The sequence below is a fragment of the Cervus elaphus genome, chromosome 17, assembly GCF_910594005.1.
Source record: "Cervus elaphus chromosome 17, mCerEla1.1, whole genome shotgun sequence".
NCBI classification, from domain to species: Eukaryota; Metazoa; Chordata; class Mammalia; order Artiodactyla; family Cervidae; genus Cervus; species Cervus elaphus.
The window spans coordinates 27,925,624-27,951,134 of NC_057831.1; the positions used below are offsets into that span (position 1 = coordinate 27,925,624).

General features: G+C 36.4%; 1 protein-coding gene across 4 annotated transcripts in view; it reads left to right on the forward strand.

Annotated features, from left to right (window-relative positions):
* STPG2 (sperm tail PG-rich repeat containing 2) overlaps positions 1 to 25,511 on the forward strand; it is a 619,397-nt gene that overhangs the window by 212,441 nt on the left and 381,445 nt on the right. For all 4 annotated transcript variants that reach the window (XM_043871451.1, XM_043871450.1, XM_043871449.1 and 1 more), the window contains one exon: positions 21,156 to 21,315. In XM_043871451.1, the coding sequence (XP_043727386.1) occupies positions 21,156 to 21,315 (160 nt within the window). The remainder of the gene's footprint in view (positions 1 to 21,155; positions 21,316 to 25,511) is intronic.

Genomic DNA, 25,511 nt, shown 5'->3' on the forward strand with positions numbered 1-25,511 from the left:
TAAAAGCCTTTCAGAGGACAGTATGTTTTTTTTTTTTTTTTTTCATTTATTTTTATTAGTTGGAGGCTAAATTGCTTTACAATATTGTAGTGGTTTTTGCCATACATTGACATGAATCAGCCAAGGATTTACGTGTATTCCCCATCCCAATCCCCCCTCCTGCCTCCCTCCGCATCCCATCCCTCTGGGTCTTCCCAGTGCACCAGCCCTGAGCACTTGTCTCATGCATCCAGCCTGGGCTGGTGATCTGCTTCACCCTTGATAATATATATGTTTCGATGCTGTTCTCTCAAAACATTCCACCCTCACCTTCTCCCACAGAGTCCAAAAGTCTGTTCTGTACATCTGTGTCTCTTTTTCTGTTTTGCATATAGGGTTATCGTTACCATCTTTCTGAATTCTATATATATGTGTTAGTATACTGTATTGGTGTTTATCTTTCTGGCTTACTTCACTCTGTATAATGGGCTCCAGTTTCATCCATCTCATTAGAACTGATTCAAATGAATTCTTTTTAATGGCTGAGTAATATTCCATGGTGTATATGTACCACAGCTTCCTTATCCATTCATCTGCTGATGGGCATCTAGGTTGCTTCCATGTCCCGGCTCTTATAAACAGTGCTGCGATGAACATTGGGGTGCACGTGTCTCTTTCAGATCTGGTTTCCTTGGTGTGTATGCCCAGAAATGTGATTGCTGGGTCATATGGCAGTTCTATTTCCAGGTTTTTAAGGAATCTCCACACCGTTCTCCATAGTGGCTGTACTAGTTTGCATTCCCACCAACAGTGTAAGAGGGTTCCCTTTTCTCCACACCCTCTCCAGCATTTATTGCTTGTAGACTTTTGGATAGCAGCCATTCTGACTGGCGTGTAATGGTACCTCATTGTGGTTTTGATTTGCATTTCTCTAATAATGAGTGATGTTGAGCATCTTTTCATGTGTTTGTTATCTATCTGTATGTCTTCTTTGGAGAAATGTCTGTTTAGTTCTTTGGCCCATTTTTTGATTGGGTCATTTATTTTTCTGGAATTGAGCTGCAGGAGTTGCTTGTATATTTTTGAGATTAATCCTTTGTCTGTTGCTTCATTTGCTATTATTTTCTCCCAATCTGAGGGCTGTCTTTTCACCTTGCTTATAGTTTCCTTTGTTGGGAAGAAGCTTTTAAGTTTCATTAGGTCCCATTTGTTTTTTGTTTTTTTTTTTCTCATTTTTTTTTTATTTTTTTTATTTATTTTTTTTTATTTTTTATTTTTTTCCAGTGGGTTTTGTCATACATTGATATGAATCAGCCATGGATTTACATGTATTCCCAATCCCTATCCCCCCTCCCACCTCCCTCTCCACCCGATTCCTCTGGGTCTTCCCAGTGCACCAGGCCCGAGCACTTGTCTCATGCATCCCACCTGGGCTGGTGATCTGTTTCACCATAGATAGTATACATGCTGTTCTTTTGAAATATCCCACCCTCACATTCTCCCACAAAGTTCAAAAGTCTGTTCTGTATTTCTGTGTCTCTTTTTCTGTTTTGCATATAGGGTTATCGTTATCACCTTTCTAAATTCCATATATATGTGTTAGTATGCTGTAATGTTCCTTATCTTTCTGGCTTACTTCACTCTGTATAATGGGCTCCAGCTTCATCCATCTCATTAGGACTGGTTCAAATGAATTCTTTTTAATGGCCGAGTAATATTCCATGGTGTATATGTACCACAGCTTCCTTATCCATTCATCTGCTGATGGGCATCTAGGTTGCTTCCATGTCCTGGCTATTATAAACAGTGCTGCGATGAACATTGGGGTGCACGTGTCTCTTTCAGATCTGGTTTCCTCAGTGTGTATGCCCAGAAGTGGGATTGCTGGGTCATATGGCAGTTCTATTTCCAGTTTTTTAAGAAATCTCCACACTGTTTTCCATAGCGGCTGTACTAGTTTGCATTCCCACCAACAGTGTAAGAGGATTCCCTTTTCTCCACACCCTCTCCAGCATTTATTGCTTGTAGACTTTTGGATAGCAGCCATCCTGACTGGCGTGTAATGGTACCTCATTGTGGTTTTGATTTGCATTTCTCTAATAATGAGTGATGTTGAGCATCTTTTCATGTGTTTGTTAGCCATCTGTATGTCTTCTTTGGAGAAATGTCTGTTTAGTTCTTTGGCCCATTTTTTGATTGGGTCATTTATTTTTCTGGAATTGAGCTGCAGGAGTTGCTTGTATATTTTTGAGATTAATCCTTTGTCTGTTGCTTCATTTGCTATTATTTTCTCCCAATCTGAGGGCTGTCTTTTCACCTTGCTTATAGTTTCCTTTGTTGTGCAGAAGATTTTAAGTTTCATTAGGTCCCATTTGTTTAGTTTTGCTTTTATTTCCAATATTCTGGAAGGTGGGTCATAGAGGATCCTGCTGTGATTCATGTCGGAGAGTGTTTTGCCTATGTTCTCCTCTAGGAGTTTTATAGTTTCTGGTCTTACATTTAGATCTTTAATCCATTTTAAGTTTATTTTTGTGTATGGTGTTAGAAGGTGTTCTAGTTTCATTCTTTTACAAGTGGTTGACCAGTTTTCCCAGCACCACTTGTTAAAGAGGTTGTCTTTTTTCCATTGTATATCCTTGCCTCCTTTGTTGAAGATAAGGTGTCCATAGGTCCGTGGATTTATCTCTGGGCTTTCTATTCTGTTCCATTGATCTGTATTTCTGTCTTTGTGCCAGTACCATACTGTCTTGATGACTGTGGCTTTGTAGTAGAGCCTGAAGTCAGGCAGGTTGATTCCTCCAGTTCCATTCTTCTTTCTCAAGACTACTTTCGCTATTTGAGGTTTTTTGTATTGCCATACAAATTGTGAAATTATTTGTTCTAGTTCTGTGATAAATACCATTGGTAGCTTGATAGGGATTGCATTGAATCTATAGATCGCTTTGGGTAGAATAGCCATTTTGACAATATTGATTCTTCCATTCCATGAACATGGTATATTCTCCATCTGTTTGTGTCCTCTTTGATTTCTTTCATCAGTGTTTTGATAGTATGTTTTATAGTATTAGATTGAATAATTTCCTTGGAAAGAGAGGATGACAAAGTCAAAGCCAATATTTTTTACTAACTTTTGAGAGGGAGGAAGGGAGGAATAAAGATATGATGAAAAATTTGGAGTTACTTGATGTGAAATGGCAATTAGATGCTTTTTCTAACTGAAACCACATTTTCTTCCTCTTACACTTGTCTTCCTTTTCACATGCATTGGTACATGCTTAGTTTACTTACTCTCTTAGTAAGTGCAGGTATTAATGTGGGCTTCTGGTGGCTCAGTGGTAAAGAATCCACCTGCCAATGCAGGAGATGTGGGTTTAATTCCTGATCCAGGAAGATCCCCTGGACAAGAAAATGGCAACCCACTCCAGTATTCTTGCCTGAAAAAATCCCAAGGACAGAGGAGCCTGGCGGCCTACAGTCTATGGGCTCACAAAGAGTTGAACAATTTATAATTCCATGTCAGTATTTGTGCATTTTGTCATTTGAAACAGATACACTTATTATTCAACTACATGTTCTAAAATTAATTTATGGCATTGAAGGATATATTTCTTTCAAGTAGTATTTGTAGTAATTATTTTGGAAAAATCAAGTGTTACCTAAATATGTGAGATATTAGAAACTTAATATTTATAATGAAGTATAATGATAACTAAAAGTTGTTCAAGTAGTGCTCAGCTGTGTGCATGGCACGCTGTGTTGCACATATATTAACCCATTTATCCTTATAAGAACACCAAGAAGTGGGAGGTATTGTTATTATACCTCTTTTATGAATGAGGAAATTGAAACACAAGATTCATCCATTGTCATATGGTTTTGCAAACATACCAAGTCAGGGCTTGACCTCAGGCAGTGCCCTTCAGAGTCCATAATCTTTACTACTGGTGTGCACTAAGGCCAGTGCTTTGTAAAGACTCAGTAAATTTTTGTATTTCATTGTAAGTTAGGGTAGCATTTAAAAACAGTATCTTTAAGTAGCTTTTTCTTTTTAGTACAGAAGAAAGAATATATCAAATTCTTTTAAAGAAGGGAGAGGAAGAAGTAAGGCTATTAACTTTTTTATTTTAGATGATCATTTTCTTGATTCCTTATGAAGTTAAATAATATTTTGGATGTTTTTATATGGCTCTAATCTTTATATGCATAATCTTGGAAAATAGTAATAGCACCCTTAAGCACTTTCATCTTAAGTTTAATTTTGCCTGTTTGTTTTTTTATCTAGTCAATCAACAAACATTTAATGTTTCTAAGAAATGTTATTAGATTTGATACCAAATAAACCTGCAGAGTTCATTAGTGTCACATAAATGTCACATAAGTACCATAGATTTGGAGGAAGATGGAATATTTAAAATATTTCATTTATCCAAAAGGATATTTATAGGAACATATGAGGAGAATAATTAGACTTCCTGCATTTTAAATGTACAATTTGTCTTTTGATATTGAGATCTACAACCTGTGTCATAAAATGTTATTTTTGTGTATGGTTAACATTACCAGAGCTTCCTATCTTGCCCTCTCTCTCTGTTGAGACAATCAATGTTCATTTTCTGTTGTTCTATATACCTTCTTTGTCTTAGTCACCTTGCTTTCTCTTCTCTCTTTTCATCTATTTCAGTTCATTCTTCTCTGTCTGTCTACATGTAACCATAATTATTTGAAGTAGATAATTGAATGCTAAGATATTTATAGCTTACAGAAAGCCAACGTGGATCATTCTGCCCACTCTTGGCTTACTATGAATGGTGGTGTCAGTTTCCAAATATCAATAATTCTGTGACTCATCTACTGACAATCTCATAAGAGAAAAGAAGAAAGACATGTTACCTGTACAATGACCCATTGAATCTTTTTGAACATGACCTTCAGCATGCATTATGATGAGAGGTGCTTGGATGAGTGAGTGAGACCTTGAGGGCCTTCTTGAAGCTAATGATAAGGTTATCAATATAACCCAGCAATTCTAACTTCAAGTTCTAATATATTTTAGAAGCACTACCTTGAAATGATTCCTTTTTTTGTACAGTGGGTGATTATTGACATACAGAGCATTGATAGTTTATAATAAGGGTCATTTGATTTCACAAAGTTTAAACATGATGTATTGACTGGACTCTTTCTTATAAATGTTTCTCTAGGGCTAATGTACAATTTTCACAACTCTATTATTCAAATTCACAGTTTCCTCACAAATCACATTGAAATTTTACCTCTTCTAAGTTTTCTGATTTTATCAAGATGATTTTTAGTGCCTTATCCAAATCTGTTCCACTGGCTCTGGGAGCAGTTATGTTCTTTTTAAAGAATCATTTACACTAACTTTCTTTCTTTCCACATTCTACTTACAAAGTAGTTTGCTTTTGGATTTTTATTGAATTGATAAAACTCTGTAGAAATTATGTGAGGATTATACCAGATAAATTTATACCAGATGAATGATTTATACCATATAAAGGATTATCTGGTAATAATCTATGCTTTTTCCCTGCCTAAGTAGTGTTAGCATTTATAGGAAGACAAAGGTTATATAGTTTATTTCTTCTCACATGTTTTATTTTAATCGGCTGAGATATACATATTTTTTTGTAAAACCAGTGTCAGAGGTGATCATGAAAAGCTCAAGCATCAAAAGTAAAAGTCTACTTTTTTGATAGCAAAGAGAAAGAAATATGTCTCACATAAAATAATAATCAAATTTAACTACCTGGAGACATATTGTAATGATTTTGTGAAAGTTAGTCCTTGATCAGTTTGAATAGAAATACTCTTGCATCTTTGCTGAGATTATAAATGTCATTTATCTTTACCAGAAACTGGAGCATCTTTAGGGAAAGCAGTACTTGAACAGTTTTATACAACAGATATTTTAAAGAACTGCTTTGTACATGAGGCTAATTTAATCACTGTAGGGGTTGAAACCTTTCAAGGTGTAGTGTCAGCCCTACTTTTATGGAGAAACTCAGTGATAAGATCACACATGAGAGGGAAAGCTTCGAGATAGATACTGATAGATTCATTCACTCATTCATTAGCTCATGTGTCTACTCATTGATTTAAAAGTGTTCATTAATCACTTACTGTGTGCCACACACTTGAGGGTATGATGATGTATTGAGGGTATAATGATTAACAAAACAAATGCTTTCTGAATCTTTAAGAAGTTTACCTTTCTATGGGAATGCGTGATGTTAAAAAATAATTGACTTCAATTGAAAATGCAATAATGACTGCAAACTTAAGAGCTATGTGTTCTGAAAGCCTATTGCAAGAGCAAATGGATCCAGGGAAGATTTGAGACCCAAAGGATGAACATGAATTAAACAAAGTCAATAAGTCATGGGTCAAAATAGCTTTTTATATAGTCTAAAATCCTGATAGTATTCTAGAAGTGAGTTAATTTTTTATGGTTCTGATTTCCTCACAGGCAACTATTATGACTGAGATTACTAGTTCCCTACCCCATCTTTATTCTTTTTCTTCCTTTCTAACATTCCTCTCTAACATAAGCCAATTTTATTTAGAAGAATAACATGCCCAGATAAAACAGTTACTTTTTATTTTTATTTATTATTTTTTTATTGTTGACCCTGTATTTTATTTTATTTTATTTTTTAAATTTATTTATTTATTTTTTTTCAGTGGGTTTTGTCATACATTGACATGAATCAGCAATAGATTTACACGTATTCCCCATCCCGATCCCCCCTCCCCCCTCCCTCTCCACCCGATTCCTCTGGGTCTTCCCAGTGCACCAGGCCCGAGCACTTGTCTCATGCATCCCACCTGGGCTGGTGACCTGTTTCACCATAGATAATATACATGCTGTTCTTTCGCAACATCCCACCCTCACCTTCTCCCACAGAGTTCAAAAGTCTGTTCTGTATTTCTGTGTCTCTTTTTCTGTTTTGCATATAGGGTTGTCGTTACCATCTTTCTAAATTCCATATATATGTGTTAGTATGCTGTAATGTTCTTTATCTTTCTGGCTTACTTCACTCTGTATAATGGGCTCCAGTTTAACAGTTACTTTTTAAAGTTGGCTTATAGGGTAGTTATTTGACACAGTTTTAACCAATGGGAAGAAAACAGAAGTTACTGATTTGGACTCCTAGGAAAGTTCCTCTTGGACAGTTTTTCAGCTGTTAAACAGAGTTTTGCCTTTTGATTTTTCTTTTGATTTCTAAAATTAGAATGCTATGGCAGGAGCTATGGTTAATGTCTGAGAACATTAGGATGAGGGTCACAATCTAAGTATAGTAAAATAGAAAGCCTGAAAGGGCCTTGATTCCCTGTGTTACTCTGGAACCCCTAAACTCTTGGATTCCTGCTATCATTTTTTCTTTAATTTGAGAGAATAAAAGAAAAGTTAATCTGAAAATATGTAGGGTACATAGAATCCTATCTGTGGAAACCTTGACTGCCTTCTCATTAGATGACTTTATTCTCTTTCTACCCTTATATTGACAAGGAAAGCAATATTCAAGTAGATATGGTATATTTATTTAATCTGCCTTTTGCATGTTTGTGTGTCTATACTAGCAATATGTATTAGAAGAATTAAAAGGTAAAGAATATCAATTCCAGCTTGTGTGATCAAGAATGCTTCATGGAAAATGTTCCATTTGAACTGAGCTTTAAAATTGTAAAATTGCCTTCACAGTTTAAAAAGGCTTTTGCATACCAAGTAGAATCTTCTGAATTTTTTCCCCACAGGCACTCAGGAGCTGATGAATGCTTCCAGTGGATGTCTGTCATGTTTTAGCACAATAACTTACTTGCTATTGGAATGCCAGTGATTTGAGACTGGAAGACCTAAAGGTTAAAGAGGCAGTTATTACAGTTGTCAAGCAGTATTTTGGAGCCCTTACCAGGATCTTTTTGGTAGTAAAGGAAAGAGAGCATTGACTTTTAGATATAGGAGAGAAGGGTGAAGTAAGAGACAGTTTTCTGTTTTCAGGCCTGGCTACATAAAGAATTGTTGTAGGCAGGTGAGAAAGGATAGATGATTGGGTAGTTGCGGAAGGAAAGAAAATGAATTTTATCTTAAGGCTATCTGAGATAATGAAGTGGAAATGTATAGCAAACAATTGGAAATTTGTGACTGAAGCTTGATGAGTTGGAGAAATTAGGTGACATTAATGGTTTTATTGCCAGCATATTTTGCCCATTAGCATTTTTTTTTTCCCCTTTACTGGGTTTTGAAGTATCGTAGTGTAGCTGACAATTCTACTTTCTTTCATGAAACAGCATTAGGATAAAAGGTCTTTTTCACTGTGTTGGGAGATTACAGAAAATGAAATCCATGTTTCCTGTTTTTGACGATCACAAGTAACATTATATTACATCCATATTAAAATATTTTTCTCTCTAAAATAGCATTCTGTTCTAAGTCATGTATTTAAAGAAGTGTATGTTTAGAATGATGAATATTAGAAATGCTGAAAAAAGGCAGGGGTAACATGTTTGTAATTATAATTTGCAATATACAGAACAAAGATAATTTGATTATCATCTGAAATGCCTTTCTTCTCTATAAAGCCAAAATGAAATAACTTGGATAAACATATTGGTAAATTGCTTTAATCAAAGTTTTCTGCATATTCAGGCAAACTTCACTACATTTATATGGTCTATAAATTTTTCACTGTATATATTTGATTAAAGATTTTGATTTGATGCTTTGATTTAAAGTATCCTTGAAGTTTTCTTAACACACTTCACTAATATGACAAGCTTCATCATTAAAGAACCCCAAAGTGAGTTCTTAATAATTATATATTTGAAATTTTAAAATAGACTTTTAGACCAGAATATACCTAGCTAGAAATAACAGCTAGAGCAAGTTTCCCCAAAACATAAAGTTAATGTTAGCCCAAATCATAGTTGATTAGTGATTTATTGTTACCTAGCTTTGTGTGTGTGTGTGTGTGGTATGTGTGTATACATATATACCTTACAGAAAGCAAAAATGGAAGAACATTTGTTTTATGTCTTGCAAGAAATAGTTCCTGTCTAATTGTCTAGAATGTTAACTCTTGTAGTGTGTGTGAATTTGTCACCTAGCTATTATTCTTAGAGCTGCTGTGTATCACTGTGGAGTCAACCTGCTGGTCGAGTTCGCCTCCTGAGCAAGGCGAGACTGAAATTCCACTCTGCCTTTGTGGCTCTCCTCTATTCACGTTGCCCTTGCTGAGGGTCTCGTGTTTTCTCCCTGCAAGTCCTACCCTTTACGAATTTTAAGCTTACTCTTTGGCTTCCTATGCTGTTTGGGTTCAAAACTTGGCAAATATCCTGAGAAAGAGGCTTGTATTTGTTGCCAGCCCATACAATAGTGTGGCTTTGGCTCCTAAGCATCAGGAGGCTGCACATTTTATTCTGTCTCTTTAGCCCAGACTTCTGTTGTTTTGCTTGCTCTAGCACTCACCAAATAGTCCATTGTAAAGAATGATAATGAATTTGTTCTCCCCTGATCTTCAGTCCCTTAAGATAGACTGTGTCCTTTGAAAGCTCCACTAGTTCCTCTTTCTGGTAGAATACCCTGGCTGCCTGTGAAAAACCTAATCTTTAGCTCTTGCCTTGACTTGGTAAATGCCCATATAGGAGAAAGCAGCTTGTAATGTAAACCATTACATTAGAACATTAGAAGGCCTTTCCCCATTTTTGAATTTAGTACATAAAATTCACTGTGCTTCCATAGATTTCTTACATTTTTAAAATTATTATTTTAACATTTTGCCATTTTAAAAAAGTAACGATGGCTTATCAAAACCTACTCATTGGTGGAAATGCTTGAATAGCAACTTTAATTACAAATCAAACATGTTAAGACAAATTGCAATTTAGAAATAAGCTTAACATTTTAAAAAATTTAATTTGCCAGAATAATATGATAATTAAAAATTTTTTATCACGGTTCCGCCAATATATACAATAATATTGGCATAACTATAGGGAAAAGCAGACAAATTTAAAAACAAAGGTAACTTATTTGTCTGTATAGATCTATCTTTAAAAGACAGAATAGAGTTGAACACCTTGTGATTTTATTGATTAGGACAAAATGAGAAAAGGCAAAAATAACAAATATAAACAATGTAGGTAAGGGTATTTCTGCATGTTCTTGAAGTAATAAACAAATTTTTAAATAAATTTGAAAACCTAACAACAGTAGAGAATGGTTCTTACTGTAGAAAATGGAATCCAGAGTTAATATATTATTTAAAATATCTGTTTTTCAACCAAAACTAATTAGATATGTAAATATTAGGTAAGTATGTTTCAAACTCAGAGGGAGAGAAACAGTTGAGACACTCTGGTAAGATTAAACATTGTATTTAACAGATGAAGACTTCTAAGTAGCTATCATAAGTATAAGAATCAGGGGAACTTCAGTTCAGTAGAGTTGCTTAGTCATTCTGACTCTTTGCGACCCCATGGACTGCAACATACCATGCCTCCCTGTCCATTACCAATTTTTGGATTTTCTCAAACTCATATCCATTGAGCCAGTGATGCCATGCAACTATCTCATCCTCTGTCATTCCCATCTCCTCCTGCCCTTAATCCTTCCCAGCATCAGGGTCTTTTCAAATGAGTCAGTTCTTTGCATCACCTGGCCAAAGTACTGGAGTTTCAGCTTCAGTATCAGTCCTTCCAGTGAATATTCAGGACTGATTTCCTTTAGGATGGACTGGTTGGATGTCCTTGCAGTCCAAGGGACTCAAGAATCTTCTCCAACACCACAGTTCATAAGCGTCAATTCTTGGTGTTCAGCTTTCTTTATAGTCCAACTCTCACATCCATACATGACTACTGGAAAAACCATAGCCTTGACTAAAGGGACCTTTGTGGGCAATGTAATGTCTCTGCTTTTTAATATGCTGTCTAGATTGGTCATGGCTTTTCTTTCAAGGAGTAAGTGTCTTTTAATTTCATGGCTGCAGTCTCCATCTGCAGTGATTTTGGAGCCCAAGAAAATAAAGTTTGCTACTGTTTCCCCATCTATTTGCCATGAAGTGATGGGACCGGATGCCATGATCTTAGTTTTCTGAATGTTAAGCTTTAAGCCAACTTTTTCACTCCCCTGTTTCATTTTCATCAAGAGGCTCTTCAGTTCTTCTTTACATTCTGCCATAAGGGTGGTGTCATCTACATATCTGATGTTATTGATATTTCTCCTGGCAGTCTTGATTCTAGCTTGTGATTCATCAAGCCCAGCATTTTGCATGATGTACTCTGCATATGAGTTAAATAAGTAGGGTGACAATATACAGCCTTGACGTACTCCTTTTCCTATTTGGAACCAGTCTGTTGTTCCATGTCCAGTTCTAGCTGTTGCTTCCTGACCTGCAAACATTTCTCAAGAGGCAGGTCAGGTGATCTGGTATTCCCATCTCTTTCAGAATTTTCCACAGTTTATTGTGATCCACACAGTCAAAGGCTTTCGCATAGTCAATAAAGCAGAAGTAGATGCTTTTTTGGACCTCTTGCTTTTTTGGTGATCCAACGGATGTTGGCAATTTCATCTCTGGTTCTGCTGCCTTTTCTAATACCAGCTTGAACATGTGGAAGTTCACAGTTCATGTATTGTTGAAGCTTGGCTTGGAGAGTTTTGAGCATTACTTTACTAGTGTGTGAGATGAGTGCAGTTGTGCTGTAGTTTGAGCATTCTTTGGCATTGCCTTTCTTTGGGATTGGAATGAAAACTGACCTTTTCCAGTCCTGTGGCCACTGCTGAGTTTTCCAAATTTGCTGGCATGTTGAGGGCAGTGCTTTCATAGAATCATCTTATAGGATTTGAAATAGCTCAACTGGAATTCCATCACCTCCAGTAGTTTTGTTCATAGTGATACTTCAAAGCCCACTTGATTTCACATTCCAGGATGTCTGGCTCTAGGTGAGTGATCATACCATCATGGCTTTCTGGGTCAATAAGATCTTTTTTGTATAGTTCTTCTGTGTATTCTTGCCACGTCTTCTTAATATTTTCTGCATCTGTTAGGTCCATACCATTTTTGTCCTTTATTGTGCCCATCTTTACATGAAATGTTTCCTTGGTATCTCTGATTTTCCTGAAGAGATCTCTAGTCTTTCCCATTCTATTGTTTTCCTCTATTTCTTTTCATTGATCACTGAGGAAGGGTTTCTTATCTCTCCTTGCTATTCTTCGGAACTCTGCATTCAAATGGGTATATCTTTTCTTTTCTCCTTTGCTTTTCACTTCTCTTCTTTCCATTTGTTAAGCCTCCTCAGACAGCCATTTTGCTTTTTGCATTTCTTTTTCTTGGGGATGGTCTTGATCCCCATCTCCTGTACAATGTCACGCACCTCCATCCATAGTTCTTTAGGCACTCTGTCTATCAGATCAAAAATCCCTTGAATCTATTTGTTACTTCCACTGTATAATCATAAGGGTTTTGATTTAGGTCATACCTGAATGGTCTAGTGGTTTTCCCTACTTTCTTCAATATTAGTCTGAATTTGGCAATAAGCATGGAGTTCATGATTTGAGCCACAGTCAGCTCCTGGTCTTGTTTTTTCTGACTGTATAGAGTTTCTCCATCTTTGACTGCAAAGAATATAGTCAATCTGATTTTGATATTGACCATCTGGTGATGTCCATGTTAGAGTCTTCTCTTTTCTTGTTGGTAGAGGGTGTTTACTATGACCAGTGTGTTCTCTTGGCAAAACTCTATTAGCCTTTGCCCTGATTCATTCTGTACTCCAAGGCCAAATTTGCCTGTTACACCAGGTGTTTCTTGACTTCCTACTTTTGCATTCCAGTCCCCTGTAATGAAAAGGACATTTTTTTGGGGTGTTAGTTCTAGAAGGTCTTGTAGGTCTTCATAGAACCATTCAACTTCAACTTCTTCAGCATTACTGGTTTGGGCATAGACTTGGATTACTGTGATATTGAATGATTTGCCTTGGAAATGAACAGAGATCATTCTGTCATTTTTAAGATTGCCTCCAACTACTGCATTTCAGGCTCTTTCGTTGACTATGTTGGCTACTCCATTTCTTCTATGGGATTTTGCCTACTGTAGCAGATATCATGGTCATCTGAGTTAAATTCACCCATTCCAGTCCACTTTAGTTGACTGATTCCTCAAATGTCGACGATATGTCTTGCCATCTCCTGTTTGACCACTTCCAATTTGCCATGATTCATGGACCTAACATTCCAGGTTTCTGTTCATTATTGCTTTTTACAGCATCGGACTTTGCTTCTATCACCAGTCACATCCACAACTGGGTGGTGTTTTTGCTTTGGCTCTGCCTCTTCATTCTTTCTGGAGTTATTTCTCCACTGATCTCCAGTAGCATATTGGGCACCTACCGAGCTGGGGAGTTCATCTTTCAGTGTCCTATCTTTTTGCCTCTTCATAGTGTTCATGGGGTTCTCAAGGCAAGAATAATGAAGTGGTTTGCCATTCCCTTCTCCAGTGGACCACATTTTGTCAGAATTCTCCATCATGACCCGGGCATCTTGGGTGGCCCTACAGGGCATGGCTTATAGTTTCGTTGAGTTAGACAAGACTATGGTCCATGTGATCAGATTGATTAGTTTTCTGTAATTGTGGTTTTCATTCTGTCTGCCCTCTGATGGAGAAGGATATGAGGCTTATGGAAGCTTCCTGATGGGAGAGACTGACTGAGGGGAAACTGGGTCTTGTTCTGATGGGCAGGGCCATGCTCAGAAAATCTTTAATCCAATTTTCTGATGATGGGTGGGGCTGTGTTCCCTCCCTGTTATTTACCTGGGACTGAACTATGGTGTAGGTAATGATGATAATGGGTCCTCCTTAAAAGCTCCCTTGCATATACTGCTACACTCAGTGCTCCCAACCCTGCAGCTGGCCACCACCGACCCACGCCTTCACTGGAGACTCCTGGACACTCCCCGGCAAGTATGGGTGTCTCTTGTGGGGTCAAGAGAACTTCAGTTTAGATAATTAAAGTAAATATACTGAGTTAGACACTAGAGAATATCAGTTAAAAAATAGAAACAAGCATGCAAGCAAGCAAAAGAACCAAAAAAGAATTCTAGAATTATAAAGGACACAAGTGTAAATGAAAATTGACCAATGGGACTTAATAGTAGATGTGAGATGACAGAAGACAAAATCAGTGAACTAAATAAAATATAGCTCAATAGAAATCATTGAATCTGAAGAAAAAAATTGAACAAAATGAGAAGTTTCAGAAACCTTTGGGTCAGTGTCGCATATTCCAGCATGTATGAAATGGTAGTCTCTGGAGGGGAGTTGAGAAAGAAAGGGGCAGAAAAAAAGTTTGAAGAAGAGATAGCTGAAAGCTTTTCCAGAATTAATGAAAAACATGAATATACAAATCCAGGAAGTTCAGTGAACTGCTAAGTAAAATATTTATAAAGAGAATCTGCTCTTAGGCATACATAGTCAAATAAGTGGAAGCCAAAAACAAAAAGAACATATTAAAAGTGAAAAATAGTTTACTACATCCAGTGGAAATAATATGATTATGAATCTCTTATCAGAAATAGTAGAGGCCCAGAATCAGTGAGTGTTAGCTATTCAGTCATGTCCAACTCTTTGTGACCCCATGAACTGTAGCCTGCCAGGCTCCTCTGTCCATGGGATTCTCCAGGTGAGAATACTGGAGTGAGTGGCCATTCCCTTCTCTAGGGGATTTTCCTGATTCAGGGATTGGACCAGTGTGTCCTGTGTCTCCTGCACTGAAGGCAGATTCTTTCCCATCAGAGCCACCAGGGAAGCCCCCCAAATCAGTGAAATGACATGCTAAATGCCAGGAGAAAAATAAGTGAATCAAGAATTCTGTAGCCAGTAAAAGTATCACTGAAAAAAGGAAATGTGAAATAAAGACATCCTCAAATCTTTAACCATAGCTTGGTAAAAGGAAAATTCATTCTGAGGCTGACGCAAGTTCAGTCTTTGTTCTCAGTATGCTACTTCTTAGGAGTCAGCTTGGGGATTAAATGCTCCACTTCTTGCCGGGGCCAAAGGTTTAAATGTTGGTATTTGGTAATCAGAATTTTTAAAGATCAGAGCATACCTACAGTTTCATATGACCAATATTGGAGAGTATATGAAATTTCACATGTCAAAATGGCAGGGAACAAGGATTGGAAAAATTGAATTTTTTGAAGTGAACTGGTCTTTGAGGCTTCAGGTCAGTTAGGATTTTAAGTGGTTAAGAATTCTGGGCATGGGGAATTATGCAGGGCCTTTGATTTTTAATTTTGTTGTTTTTGTTGGCTGTTCGGGGCTTAAAATACTAGGAATTTTCCTTTTAAATGTCCTATTGGTATTTCTCTGCAGAAAGCGAAAGTATCACTGAGGGTTTCATGTAGTCCCACAACTAATAGAAATAATAATGCTGATAATAATGATGGCAATGAAAACAAACAGTAGTTCTTGTTATGTATCAAGCATGTTGATCTGAACAAATAGATTGCTGAATGTTTCTCTAGCAAAGATGTGTTTGTTTGAGATCAGCAGAGAATGGCAATTTGGTGTCTGCAAACATGGCGTATGTGTGCATGCTTAGTCACTTCAGTTGTGTCTGACTCTTTGTGGTCCTATGGACTGTAGCCTACCAAGGCCCTCTTTCCTGGGATTATCCTGGCAAGAATACTGGAGTGGGTTGCCATGCCCTCCTCTAGGGGATCTTCCCAATCCAGGGATCAAACCTGTGCCTCCTGCATTTCAAGTGGATTCTTTACCACTGAACCACCTGAGAACTCCCTGTAACCATGGTGAGTCATGTGCAAGTCCCTGCAGGCCTAGGGAAGGAGAACACTTTTGCAGAGATGAAAAGGAAGTTGGGAGGGCTATAGAAAACAGAGTCCAGGGTATTTCATTGGCTGAGTTCTTGCCAGGAAAGAAGAGGATATTTCTTCTTGTAGGGCTTTACTATCATCCCAGGGTATGAGAGCTCCCTCTTCTGATCTTCTGACTATAATTAATTGAGGTTTTTGTTCCTTAATGCCTTAATAGATAACATTCTAAGAATTTTGCATACATCAATTATTTTAATTCTATTATAATTTATGTCATTTTTAGATAGGACCCTGGCTTTCCAGATGAAAAAGTCAAGACACCTTAGACTTTAATTGGCATTAAAACATAACTTTTATTTCATCAGATATTTATAGCATTTTCCCTTAGTCTCTATTTGTGTCTTTCAGCTTGTCCTCCCACTGTTGCCTCTGGGAAATGAACATAACTGCTAGCACTGCCAATGCCTTCACTGGAATAGAGTTTTTTTAAACTCACTTTAAGCTAAGAAATAAAATAACCTCTAAAATGGAATTTTTAATGTTCTGTATTTTTTTTTAAATAACTAACTGCCAGTTGAAAAGCTGGCATTTGAGCCTATGGCTTAAACTCATGTCCTAGGTTTTAAAAATTAGACTAGGAAGATGGGAATCAAGTAGTTTTAGCTTTTGTGCTGAGATTCAGATTGTACTGCAAAACATGTGGGATATTCCAAACACAGGAACAGGATTCAAATACTGGGTAAAAAAAGACATGAGAAATGTCTATTATATCCATTCATCAAATGCCTTCCCTATTTTCTGTGATGTATAAGGGATCATCAATAGAAACTTGATGATTTTATCTATACATACTATTTTCCCCTGAAATGGTATATAAAATACAATATATAGGTAGTGCTGTTGCTCTTTTTTTAAAAAATGAATATATTTTTTTTACTGAAGGATAATCGCTTTACAGAATTTTGCTATTTTCTGTCAAACCTCGACATGAATCAGCCATAGGTATACATATATCCCCTCCCTTTTGAACCTCCCTCCCCATCCCACCTGTCTAGGTTGATGCAGAGTCCATGTTTGAGTTTCCTGAGCCATACAGCAAATTCTCATTGGCTATCTATTTTGCATATAGTAATGTAAATTTCCGTGTTACTGTTTCCCTACATCTCACCCTCTCCATTATTGCTCTTAAACAGGCTTTCACATTTGTCTTACTAATCCTAGAAATTAATTAATGAATGCCTAGAAAATTTGCCTGACATATTAATCTCTTAGATTAAATGAGAGTTGAAGATGAGTAAGAACAGCCTAGAAACATCAATAAAGGACACAATTAGGGAATAAGACTTTATATTTTGGGGCTCCAAAATCACTGCAGATGGTGACTGCAGCCGTGAAATTAAAAGATGCTTGCTCCTTGGAAGAAAAGCTATAACCAACCTAGATAGCATATTAAAAAGCAGAGACATCACATTTCCAGCAAAGGTTCATCTAGTCAAAGCTATGGTTTTTCCAGTAGTTATACATGGATGTGAGAGTTGGACTATAAAGAAAGCTGAGCACCAAAGAATTGATGCACTTTTGAACTGTGGTGTTGGAGAAGATTCTTGAGAGTCCCTTGGACAGGAAGGAGATCCAACCTGTCCATCCTAAAGGAGATCAGTCCTGAATATTCATTGGGAGGACTGATGCTGAAGCTGAAGCTGAAGCTCCAGTACTTTGGCCACCTGATGTCAAGAACCGACTCATTGGAAAAGACCCTGATGCTAGGAAAGATTGAGGACAGGAGGAGAAGGGGATGACAGAGGATGAGATGGTTGCATGGCTTCACCTACTCAATGAATATGAGTTTGAGTAAACTCTGCGAGTTGGTGATGGACAGGGATGCCTGGCTTGCTGCAGTCCATGGGGTTGCATAGAGTCTGACGTGACTGAGTGACTGAACTGACTAAGGGAATACGTTTTCAGAGGAACATGCAAATGATACAAAACGAGGTGATCATGAATGAAGTAGTATATTTTCACTTGTAGAGGAGGCAGTGAATTTAATCAAATTTAGGGTAGCTAGTTTGACAAAGTTTTGGAGGTTGAACACTATCGTTAAAGAATACTGATCACTTGTGTAGTTACTTACCTTTTCTCCAATGCATTTAAAAAAAAGAAGAAAAAACGTTTTACATGGCATCAGCCAAACCCACCACTCATATTTAGTCTAGGTACTAGAAGAGGGACGAGGTGGTGACTCCAGACAGGGTGTTAAGAGATGGAAATACCAGACCACCTGATCTGCCCCTTGAGAAATCTGTATGCAGCTCAGGAAGCAACAGTTAGAACTGGACGTTGAACAACAGACTGGTTCCAAATAGGAAAAGGAGTATGTCAAGGCTGTATATTGTCACCCTGCTTATTTAACTTATATGCAGAGTACATCATGAGAAACACGGGGCTGGATTAAGCACAATGCCGGGAGAAATATCAATAACCTCAGATGTGCAGATGACACCACCTTTATGGCAGAAAACGAAGAACTAAAGAGCCTCTGGATGAGAGTGAAAGAGGAGAGTGAAAAAGTTGGCTTAAAGCTCAACATTCAGAAAACTAAGATCATGGCATCCGGTCCCATCACTTCATGGCAAATAGATGGGGAAACAGTGGCTGACTTTATTTTTTCAAGGTCCAAAATCACTGCAGATGGAGACTGCAGCCGTGAAATTAAAAGACACTTACTCCTTGAAAGGAAAGTTGTGACTAACCTAGATAGCATATTAAAAAGCAGAGACATTACTTTGCCAACAAAGGTCCATCTAGCCAAGGCTATGGTTTTTCTAGTAGTCATGTATACATGTGAGAGTTGGACTATAAAGAAAGCTGAGTGCTGAAGAATTGATGCTTTTGAACTGTAGGTGTTGGAGAAGACTCTAGAGGGTCCCTTGGACTGCAAGGAGATCCAACCAGTCCATCCTAAAGGAAATCAGTCCTGAATATTCATTGGAAGGAGTGATACTGAAGCTGAAACCCCAATACTTTGGCCACCTGATGCAAAGAACTGACTTATTTGAAAAGACGCTGATGCTGGGAAGCATTGATGTCAGGAGGAGAAGGGGATGGCAGAGGATGAGATGGCTGGATGGAATCACTGACTCAATGGATATGAGTTTGTGTAAACTCCAGGAGTTTGGTGATGGACAGGGAGGCCTGCCATGCTGTGGTCCATGGGGTCGCAAAGAGTCGGACAGGACTGAGTGACTGACCTGACACGACTGAGTGACTGACCTGAACTGAACAGCTTTTGATAAGAAAATGAAAATGGGTAGTATAATCAAGATCTTTGTAAAGTTTTCCTAAATACTCTGAGTACTTTTTATATGAATGGTTTCTTTGTGTTTTTGTGCTCTCTTATGCTTTCCTTTCACATACCACAGAGGCAGTCCTGAAAGATCCAAAAGTCATCTTTGGAGCTATTTTACTACCATTTATCCTCAGCCTACTTTTACTAAATATGCTCCTAGTGTAGACAAGAAAGAAACAGTAATTGGCATTCTCAGTTGACTTATAGATTGTGGAATTTGTGTTTGACATAGTATTTACACCAGAAATATGGAATTGCATATAAGAATCTCTTCCACCAGTCATGATCCATGCTTTTACCTTATTTAGTGATTCTTTGGAAGTGGGAGATCATGTTGTTGTCTTGTACATGAAGGTGATGATCATAGGGATTTAAGGAACAAAGAAAGTACGTTTTATAAAGTTCGGCTCCTAGATGGACTTCAAAAGTATGCTTTCTCAGTATCCAAATGTGTTTGACCTATTTGAAACATTAAAACATCTCTTTTATGTTTGCCTATACTTTGATTGTTCAGTCTTGTTTTCTACATTGAAATTAGCTTTTGTAGAAAGGTAAGTTTGTGTATTAGATATTCAGTCATGTCCAACTCTTTGTGATCCCATGGACTGTATAGCCTGCCACGTTCCTCTGTCCACGGAATTCCCCAGGCAACAGTACTGGAGTAGATAGCTTTTCCCTTCTCCAGGAGATCTTCCCTATCCAGGGATTGAACCCAGGTCTCCTGCATTGCTGGCAGATTCTTTACCATCTGAACCACCAGGGAACAGTAAGATTAACTAACTGTTTTGTAGATTCAGGGACCAATCTAAGTATTTGTTTTAACTCATTTAAACCTCACAGCAACTCAGTGACATAAAATATAAATTCTATAGTTTTCCCACTTACAGATGAAGACACTGGGAATTACAGAGGTTAAATAGTCCTCTGTATTTACAGAGGTTAAATAGTCCTACAGCAAGTAAGCAGCAGATATTTGGAACCAAAGAGGTCTAGTGCTAGAGCCTCCACCCTTAGTCACAAGACAAGTTTCCTGCCCAAAATTTGTTAAAACTTAAAAAATTTTGTCTTTGTACATAAAACAGATGAACAGATTTTTTATATATAAAACATTATTTTTTAAAATAATTTGAAGAAAATGAGGTTTAAAAGTTTTCATTGAGGTAATTAGCTAATGATTTGTAGGCATTAATTGTATACCAAATATATAATATTTTTATTTTGTTTAGATTAGAATTATTATTACAGTTATTAATATCCATGTGGTTTATGTTGATTAAAAATGTTAATATAACTGTAGAGCATGTTAAGAGCCATAAGTGATGAAAAGGGAAGCCTTTTAAGCTAATTGAAATCTATTAAAATGAAATAAGCAGTCTCACTTGTAGGATAAGTAAAGTATGCTCACATAGGACGTTAAAGCAGGAATAGTTTTGCTACTTAAGAAAACAAATAATCAGTGCTCTCATTTCTATATAAAATTTGATTTTTATTGTGAAATTTGAAAATCAGAGTTTGATATATATTATGAAGGGCTTCCCAGTGGATCAATGGTAAAGAATTCGCCTGCAATGCAGGAGATGTGAATTTTATCCCTGGGTTGAGAAGATCCTATGGAGAAGGCCATGACAACTCCAGTATTCTTGCCTGGGAAATCCCATGGACAGAGGAGCCTGGTGGTCTATAGTCCATGGGATTGCAAAAGAGTCAGACATGATTTAGCGACTAAACAACAACTATATTATGAAGACTAATTTTTAGAATGTGAATCTGTACTTCATGATTCTGTTCATGTTAATTTTTTGTGAGTCAGTTTATACTTCGTTTAGGAGAGCATATTTAGGGATACTCTTTTAAATTTCTATTTTTAATAATGAAGTTAAAGTTTTGTATTTTTCTATGTATACCATTTCTTAGTGTGAACATCTATGCTATATCTTTCTGGAAATTTCCTATATGTTTATGCTAGTTCATTGAAATCTGTTTCAGGGTGTTCCAGCACCAGGTGCCTATGATGTTCAAAAATCCTATGAGATGTCTCAAATTCAACATAAATACATGCCACCTCGTACTTTTGTGGCTAGAATAAAACATGCCTCCTTTCTTAGCACAACACCTCGGTGCCTGGACAAAGTGGATGATGGGCCAGGTAAGTAAAGATTGTCCTTTTAAAGATATGAGGAAAAAAAAAAAATCTAAGTTTTCTTTATTAAAATAGATAATTGTAAACATACATTTACATTTATCATGTCTCTTTTAAACAACCTAAATCTGCTTATTTAGTGAAAGATTTTAGATTTTTTTCAGCTGTAAGGTTTGTTCGGAATTTTATGTCTTTTAATTTTTCCAAAGACAATTTTACTAATTTTATTACAGCTAATAAGTCATCTCTTATTAGAGAAAAAAACAAACTCTAAATATGCTACATTATTAGAGCAGAAATAACTACTGATTTGGAAAATCAGTCATATACAAGATATGTATCTTGTACATATCATGCCAGTCTCATGGAATTATTTAAATTTTCCTCAAATATTAAGAAAGCAACAATTTAAAAGCTAAATATTTTTATCAGGGCTTGAAATACCAAAAGAAATTTTTATTTTTAAAATTGCAATTAGTTCAGCTACTAGTAATCACACTTCTGTACTAAAATATAATGAAATAGCTTTTCTTGGTAATGAAAATTGGTAAGTCCATTTCACACCAGAGTGCTAGATAAAGAATAGGAACATGAGTTTTCAATAGTAATTTACAAATGTATTGCCAGTAAATAATCAAATTATTGTAATGAATCTTTATGAGACCATGAAAAGAAAAAATGAAATAGAATAGAGAAAATTAAGAGGTTTTAAAGAAAAATCAAAGCAGGAGAATATGATGGGTCAAGCAAATAAGAGTACTTCAGGAACCCTGAAATCCATAGAGACTTGCTTTATTTTTCACTTTCAAGAGTCAGGTATATTACCAACTTACAGGTCCATTTTAAGTCTAAATTTAGCTTTCCTTAGTTTCTTTTTCATCTTTCGAGTTATTGTGCCATTATATATTTTGTCAGGTTTTAGCTTTGTTTGAAGTGTCAGTAGAATTCAGTTACCTTTACTGTGTCCATCAGCTCAGTTCAGTTCAGTCGCTCAGTCGTGTCTGACTCTGCAACCCCATGAATCGCAGCACGCCAGGCCACCCTGTCCATCACCAACTCCTGGAGTTTACCCAAACTCATGTCCATCGAGTTGGTGATGCCATCCAGGCATCTCATCCTCTGTCGTCCCCTTTTCCTCCTGCCCCCAATCCCTCCTAGCATCAGGGTCTTTTCCAATGAGTCAACTCTTTGCATGAGGTGGCCAAAGTGCTGGAGTTTCAGCTTCAGCATCAGTCCCTCCAATGAACACCCAGGAATGATCTCCCTTAGGATGGACTGGTTGGATCTCCTTGCAGTCCAAGGGACTCTCAAGAGTCTTCTCCAACACCACAGTTCAAAAGCATCAATTCTTCGGCACTCAGCTTTCTTCACAGTCCAACTCTCATATCCATACATGACCACTGGAAAAACCATAGCCTTGACCAGATGGACCTTTGTTGGCAAAGTAATGTCTCTGCTTTTTAATATGCTATCTAGGTTGGTCATAACTTTCCTTCCACGGAGTAAGCATCTTTTAATATCATGGCTGCAATCACCATCTGCAGTGAATCTGGAGCCCAAAAAAGTAAAGTCTGACACTGTTTCTACTGTTTCCCCATCTATTTGCCATGAAGTGATGGGACCAGATGCCATGATCTTAGTTTTCTGAATGTTGAGCTTTAAGCCAACGTTTTCACTCTCCTCTTTCACTTTCATCAAGAGGCTTTTTAGTTCCTCTTCACTTTCTGCCATAAGGGTGGTATCTTCTGCATATCTGAGGTTATTAATATTTCTCCCGGCAATCTTGATTCCAGCTTGTGCTTTTTCCAGCCCCGTGTTTCTCATGATGTACTCTGCATATAAGTTAATAAGCAGGGTGACAATATACAGCCTTGATGTACTCCTTTTCCTATTTGGAACCTGTCTGTTGTTCCATGTCCAGGTCTAACTGTTGCTTCTTGACCTGCATACAGGTTTCTCAAGAGGCAGGTCAGGTGGTCTGTGTCCATAACCACACTCAGTATATGGGCACCCAGAAATGTTTTAGGGAAATTAGTTCTTTGAAGTCCAGGTACTATCACTGTCACCAACACCAAGAACAATCAGTCAAGTAACAAACAGATATCTATTCCAGAGTCCCTTAAAGTAGATTAGATTGGTTTTCATATTTTCTGAAGATTTTTTTCCTTTTCCTTTACTCTCATATCCATAAAATGTATTATAGATAGAATGCATGGTAAGAGTTTAAGTTATGTTCCAGAATTGGAATCTGACTTTTCATTACTTCAGTATTTAGCCTCAGGCAAGTAAACTCACTAATTGTTTCATTAATTTCTATTTTACAAAATTGAGATAATACTTGCCACCTCTTGACTCTCATGAGAGTATGAAAGATTAATAAAACTATACTTCAAAGTCATTTTCAGGACATTTGAATCTCCTAGAAGTATAAAATCTTATTATAATATGAAACATGTTTCTTCTTAATGCCAAGCCAGCAATAGCTTCTGAAAGATTTTGGGATAGGGAAATATATTCATTATGAAGACAGTTATTATTTGGAAGTCAAAGACATATAGGCTGTCAACGTCACTATACAACTGTAGATAAGCTAGTTTACTAAATGAAAAGAATTTATCACAGTAAGCCAATACTTCATTAAGTTTGCCATCCTGCATCTTAAAGTAGCCTATAATTCAAATAAATGATAGCAGATATCCCACATACCTCTATACTTAACACATTTGAAAAAATATATTCATTTCTGAAGCTATTACCTGATGCCATGATTATGAAATTTGATTTCCTCTGATGTATGTAGATACTGTAATATTATAGAATGGTTCATTTTTTTGAACTTATTCTTAATATGTTAAGAATATGTCCAAATATGTCTCTTACGTATATTTAATAGGTGACCAGGGCCAATTCAATTAATATCCATACCTTGATTTGGTAATTGAAGATTAACTTCTGTTTCTCCTGTTACATTGATCCAATCTAGGAAAATAAGTCAGGTGTGTGGTTTTATCCGATCTCTGAATATGTTGATCTTATTTTGTTGATTTTTGTTTAGGCTAGATTTTTTTATTCACTGATATTATAAGCAATTTTTAATTCTATAATGAGAATAGCCCATTTATATTTATAGTTCTTAATACCATTTAACTTTTGTTGGGGACAACTGGGATGTTAAGTCTTTAGGTTTTTGTTTTAAATCATTGTTACATGATCAAAAGGTATAATGATAGTAATTCTGTTGGTTATATGTTTTGTGTCAATGTTTATCCTATGAATGATATTTTTTCTTATCATATATTCTTATAAATAGGAAAAGAGTGGGTTTTTTTTTAATCCCTAATATTTGTCATTTAACTCTTAGTAATTGTTTTACCTTAATACTGGTGATAAGAGTCATTTGGGTTTTATGTGAAATTATTTATGAGCCAGATAAATTATTTTCTGCTACTATATATGTGTATTTGTATACATTTGCAACTGTAGGACTGAGTTAATTTATAGAGCCTGATATGCATGTTTCTTCCATGAGTCATGACATTGGCAAGAAGAATTGAATGCTTTGCCTTTCAGAACTTAAAGAATATGTACCTATAATAGAATAATAGGCAAGTTAAAAATTTATTACTGTCTGATACTTGTAGGTAAAAGTGGTAAGAACTGAGATTGATAAATGACATAATATGAGTTTGGTTGATATATGAATAGTATTCTTGGGACTCACACACTTATAGAATATTCAGTCACTCAACATTCTATAGCTGTGTATTTATTTCAAATTATTTTAGAACTTTTATTAACACTATGGAAGTGATTTTGTCTTATTCAAATGAAGTCTTTTCTTTGAAGTTATTTAAGAAGGATAAAACTCATTTTCATTAGTCTAAATTAAAGAGGGAAGTAGTATAGTTGCAGTCAGTATACTGTATACCATTAAATGTTGTGTAACCAATAAAAACACATTTGAATCATTTAATGAGGAAGTTATTAAATGAGGTGTATCACATTATAAAGTAATCTACTCTTACACACCAAGTTTTAATTCAGGTATATGTAAATGACTTTGTGATAAATCCACTTCAGGTAAAGTGAAATTGTTATGTGTAAAGAGAATTAAACATTATTTTTTCTCTCATATTTGACCTGTTTTTGGACATTTGGAGGAGGAAAATACTCAACAAATTTAAAAAGAAAATGAATGAAAA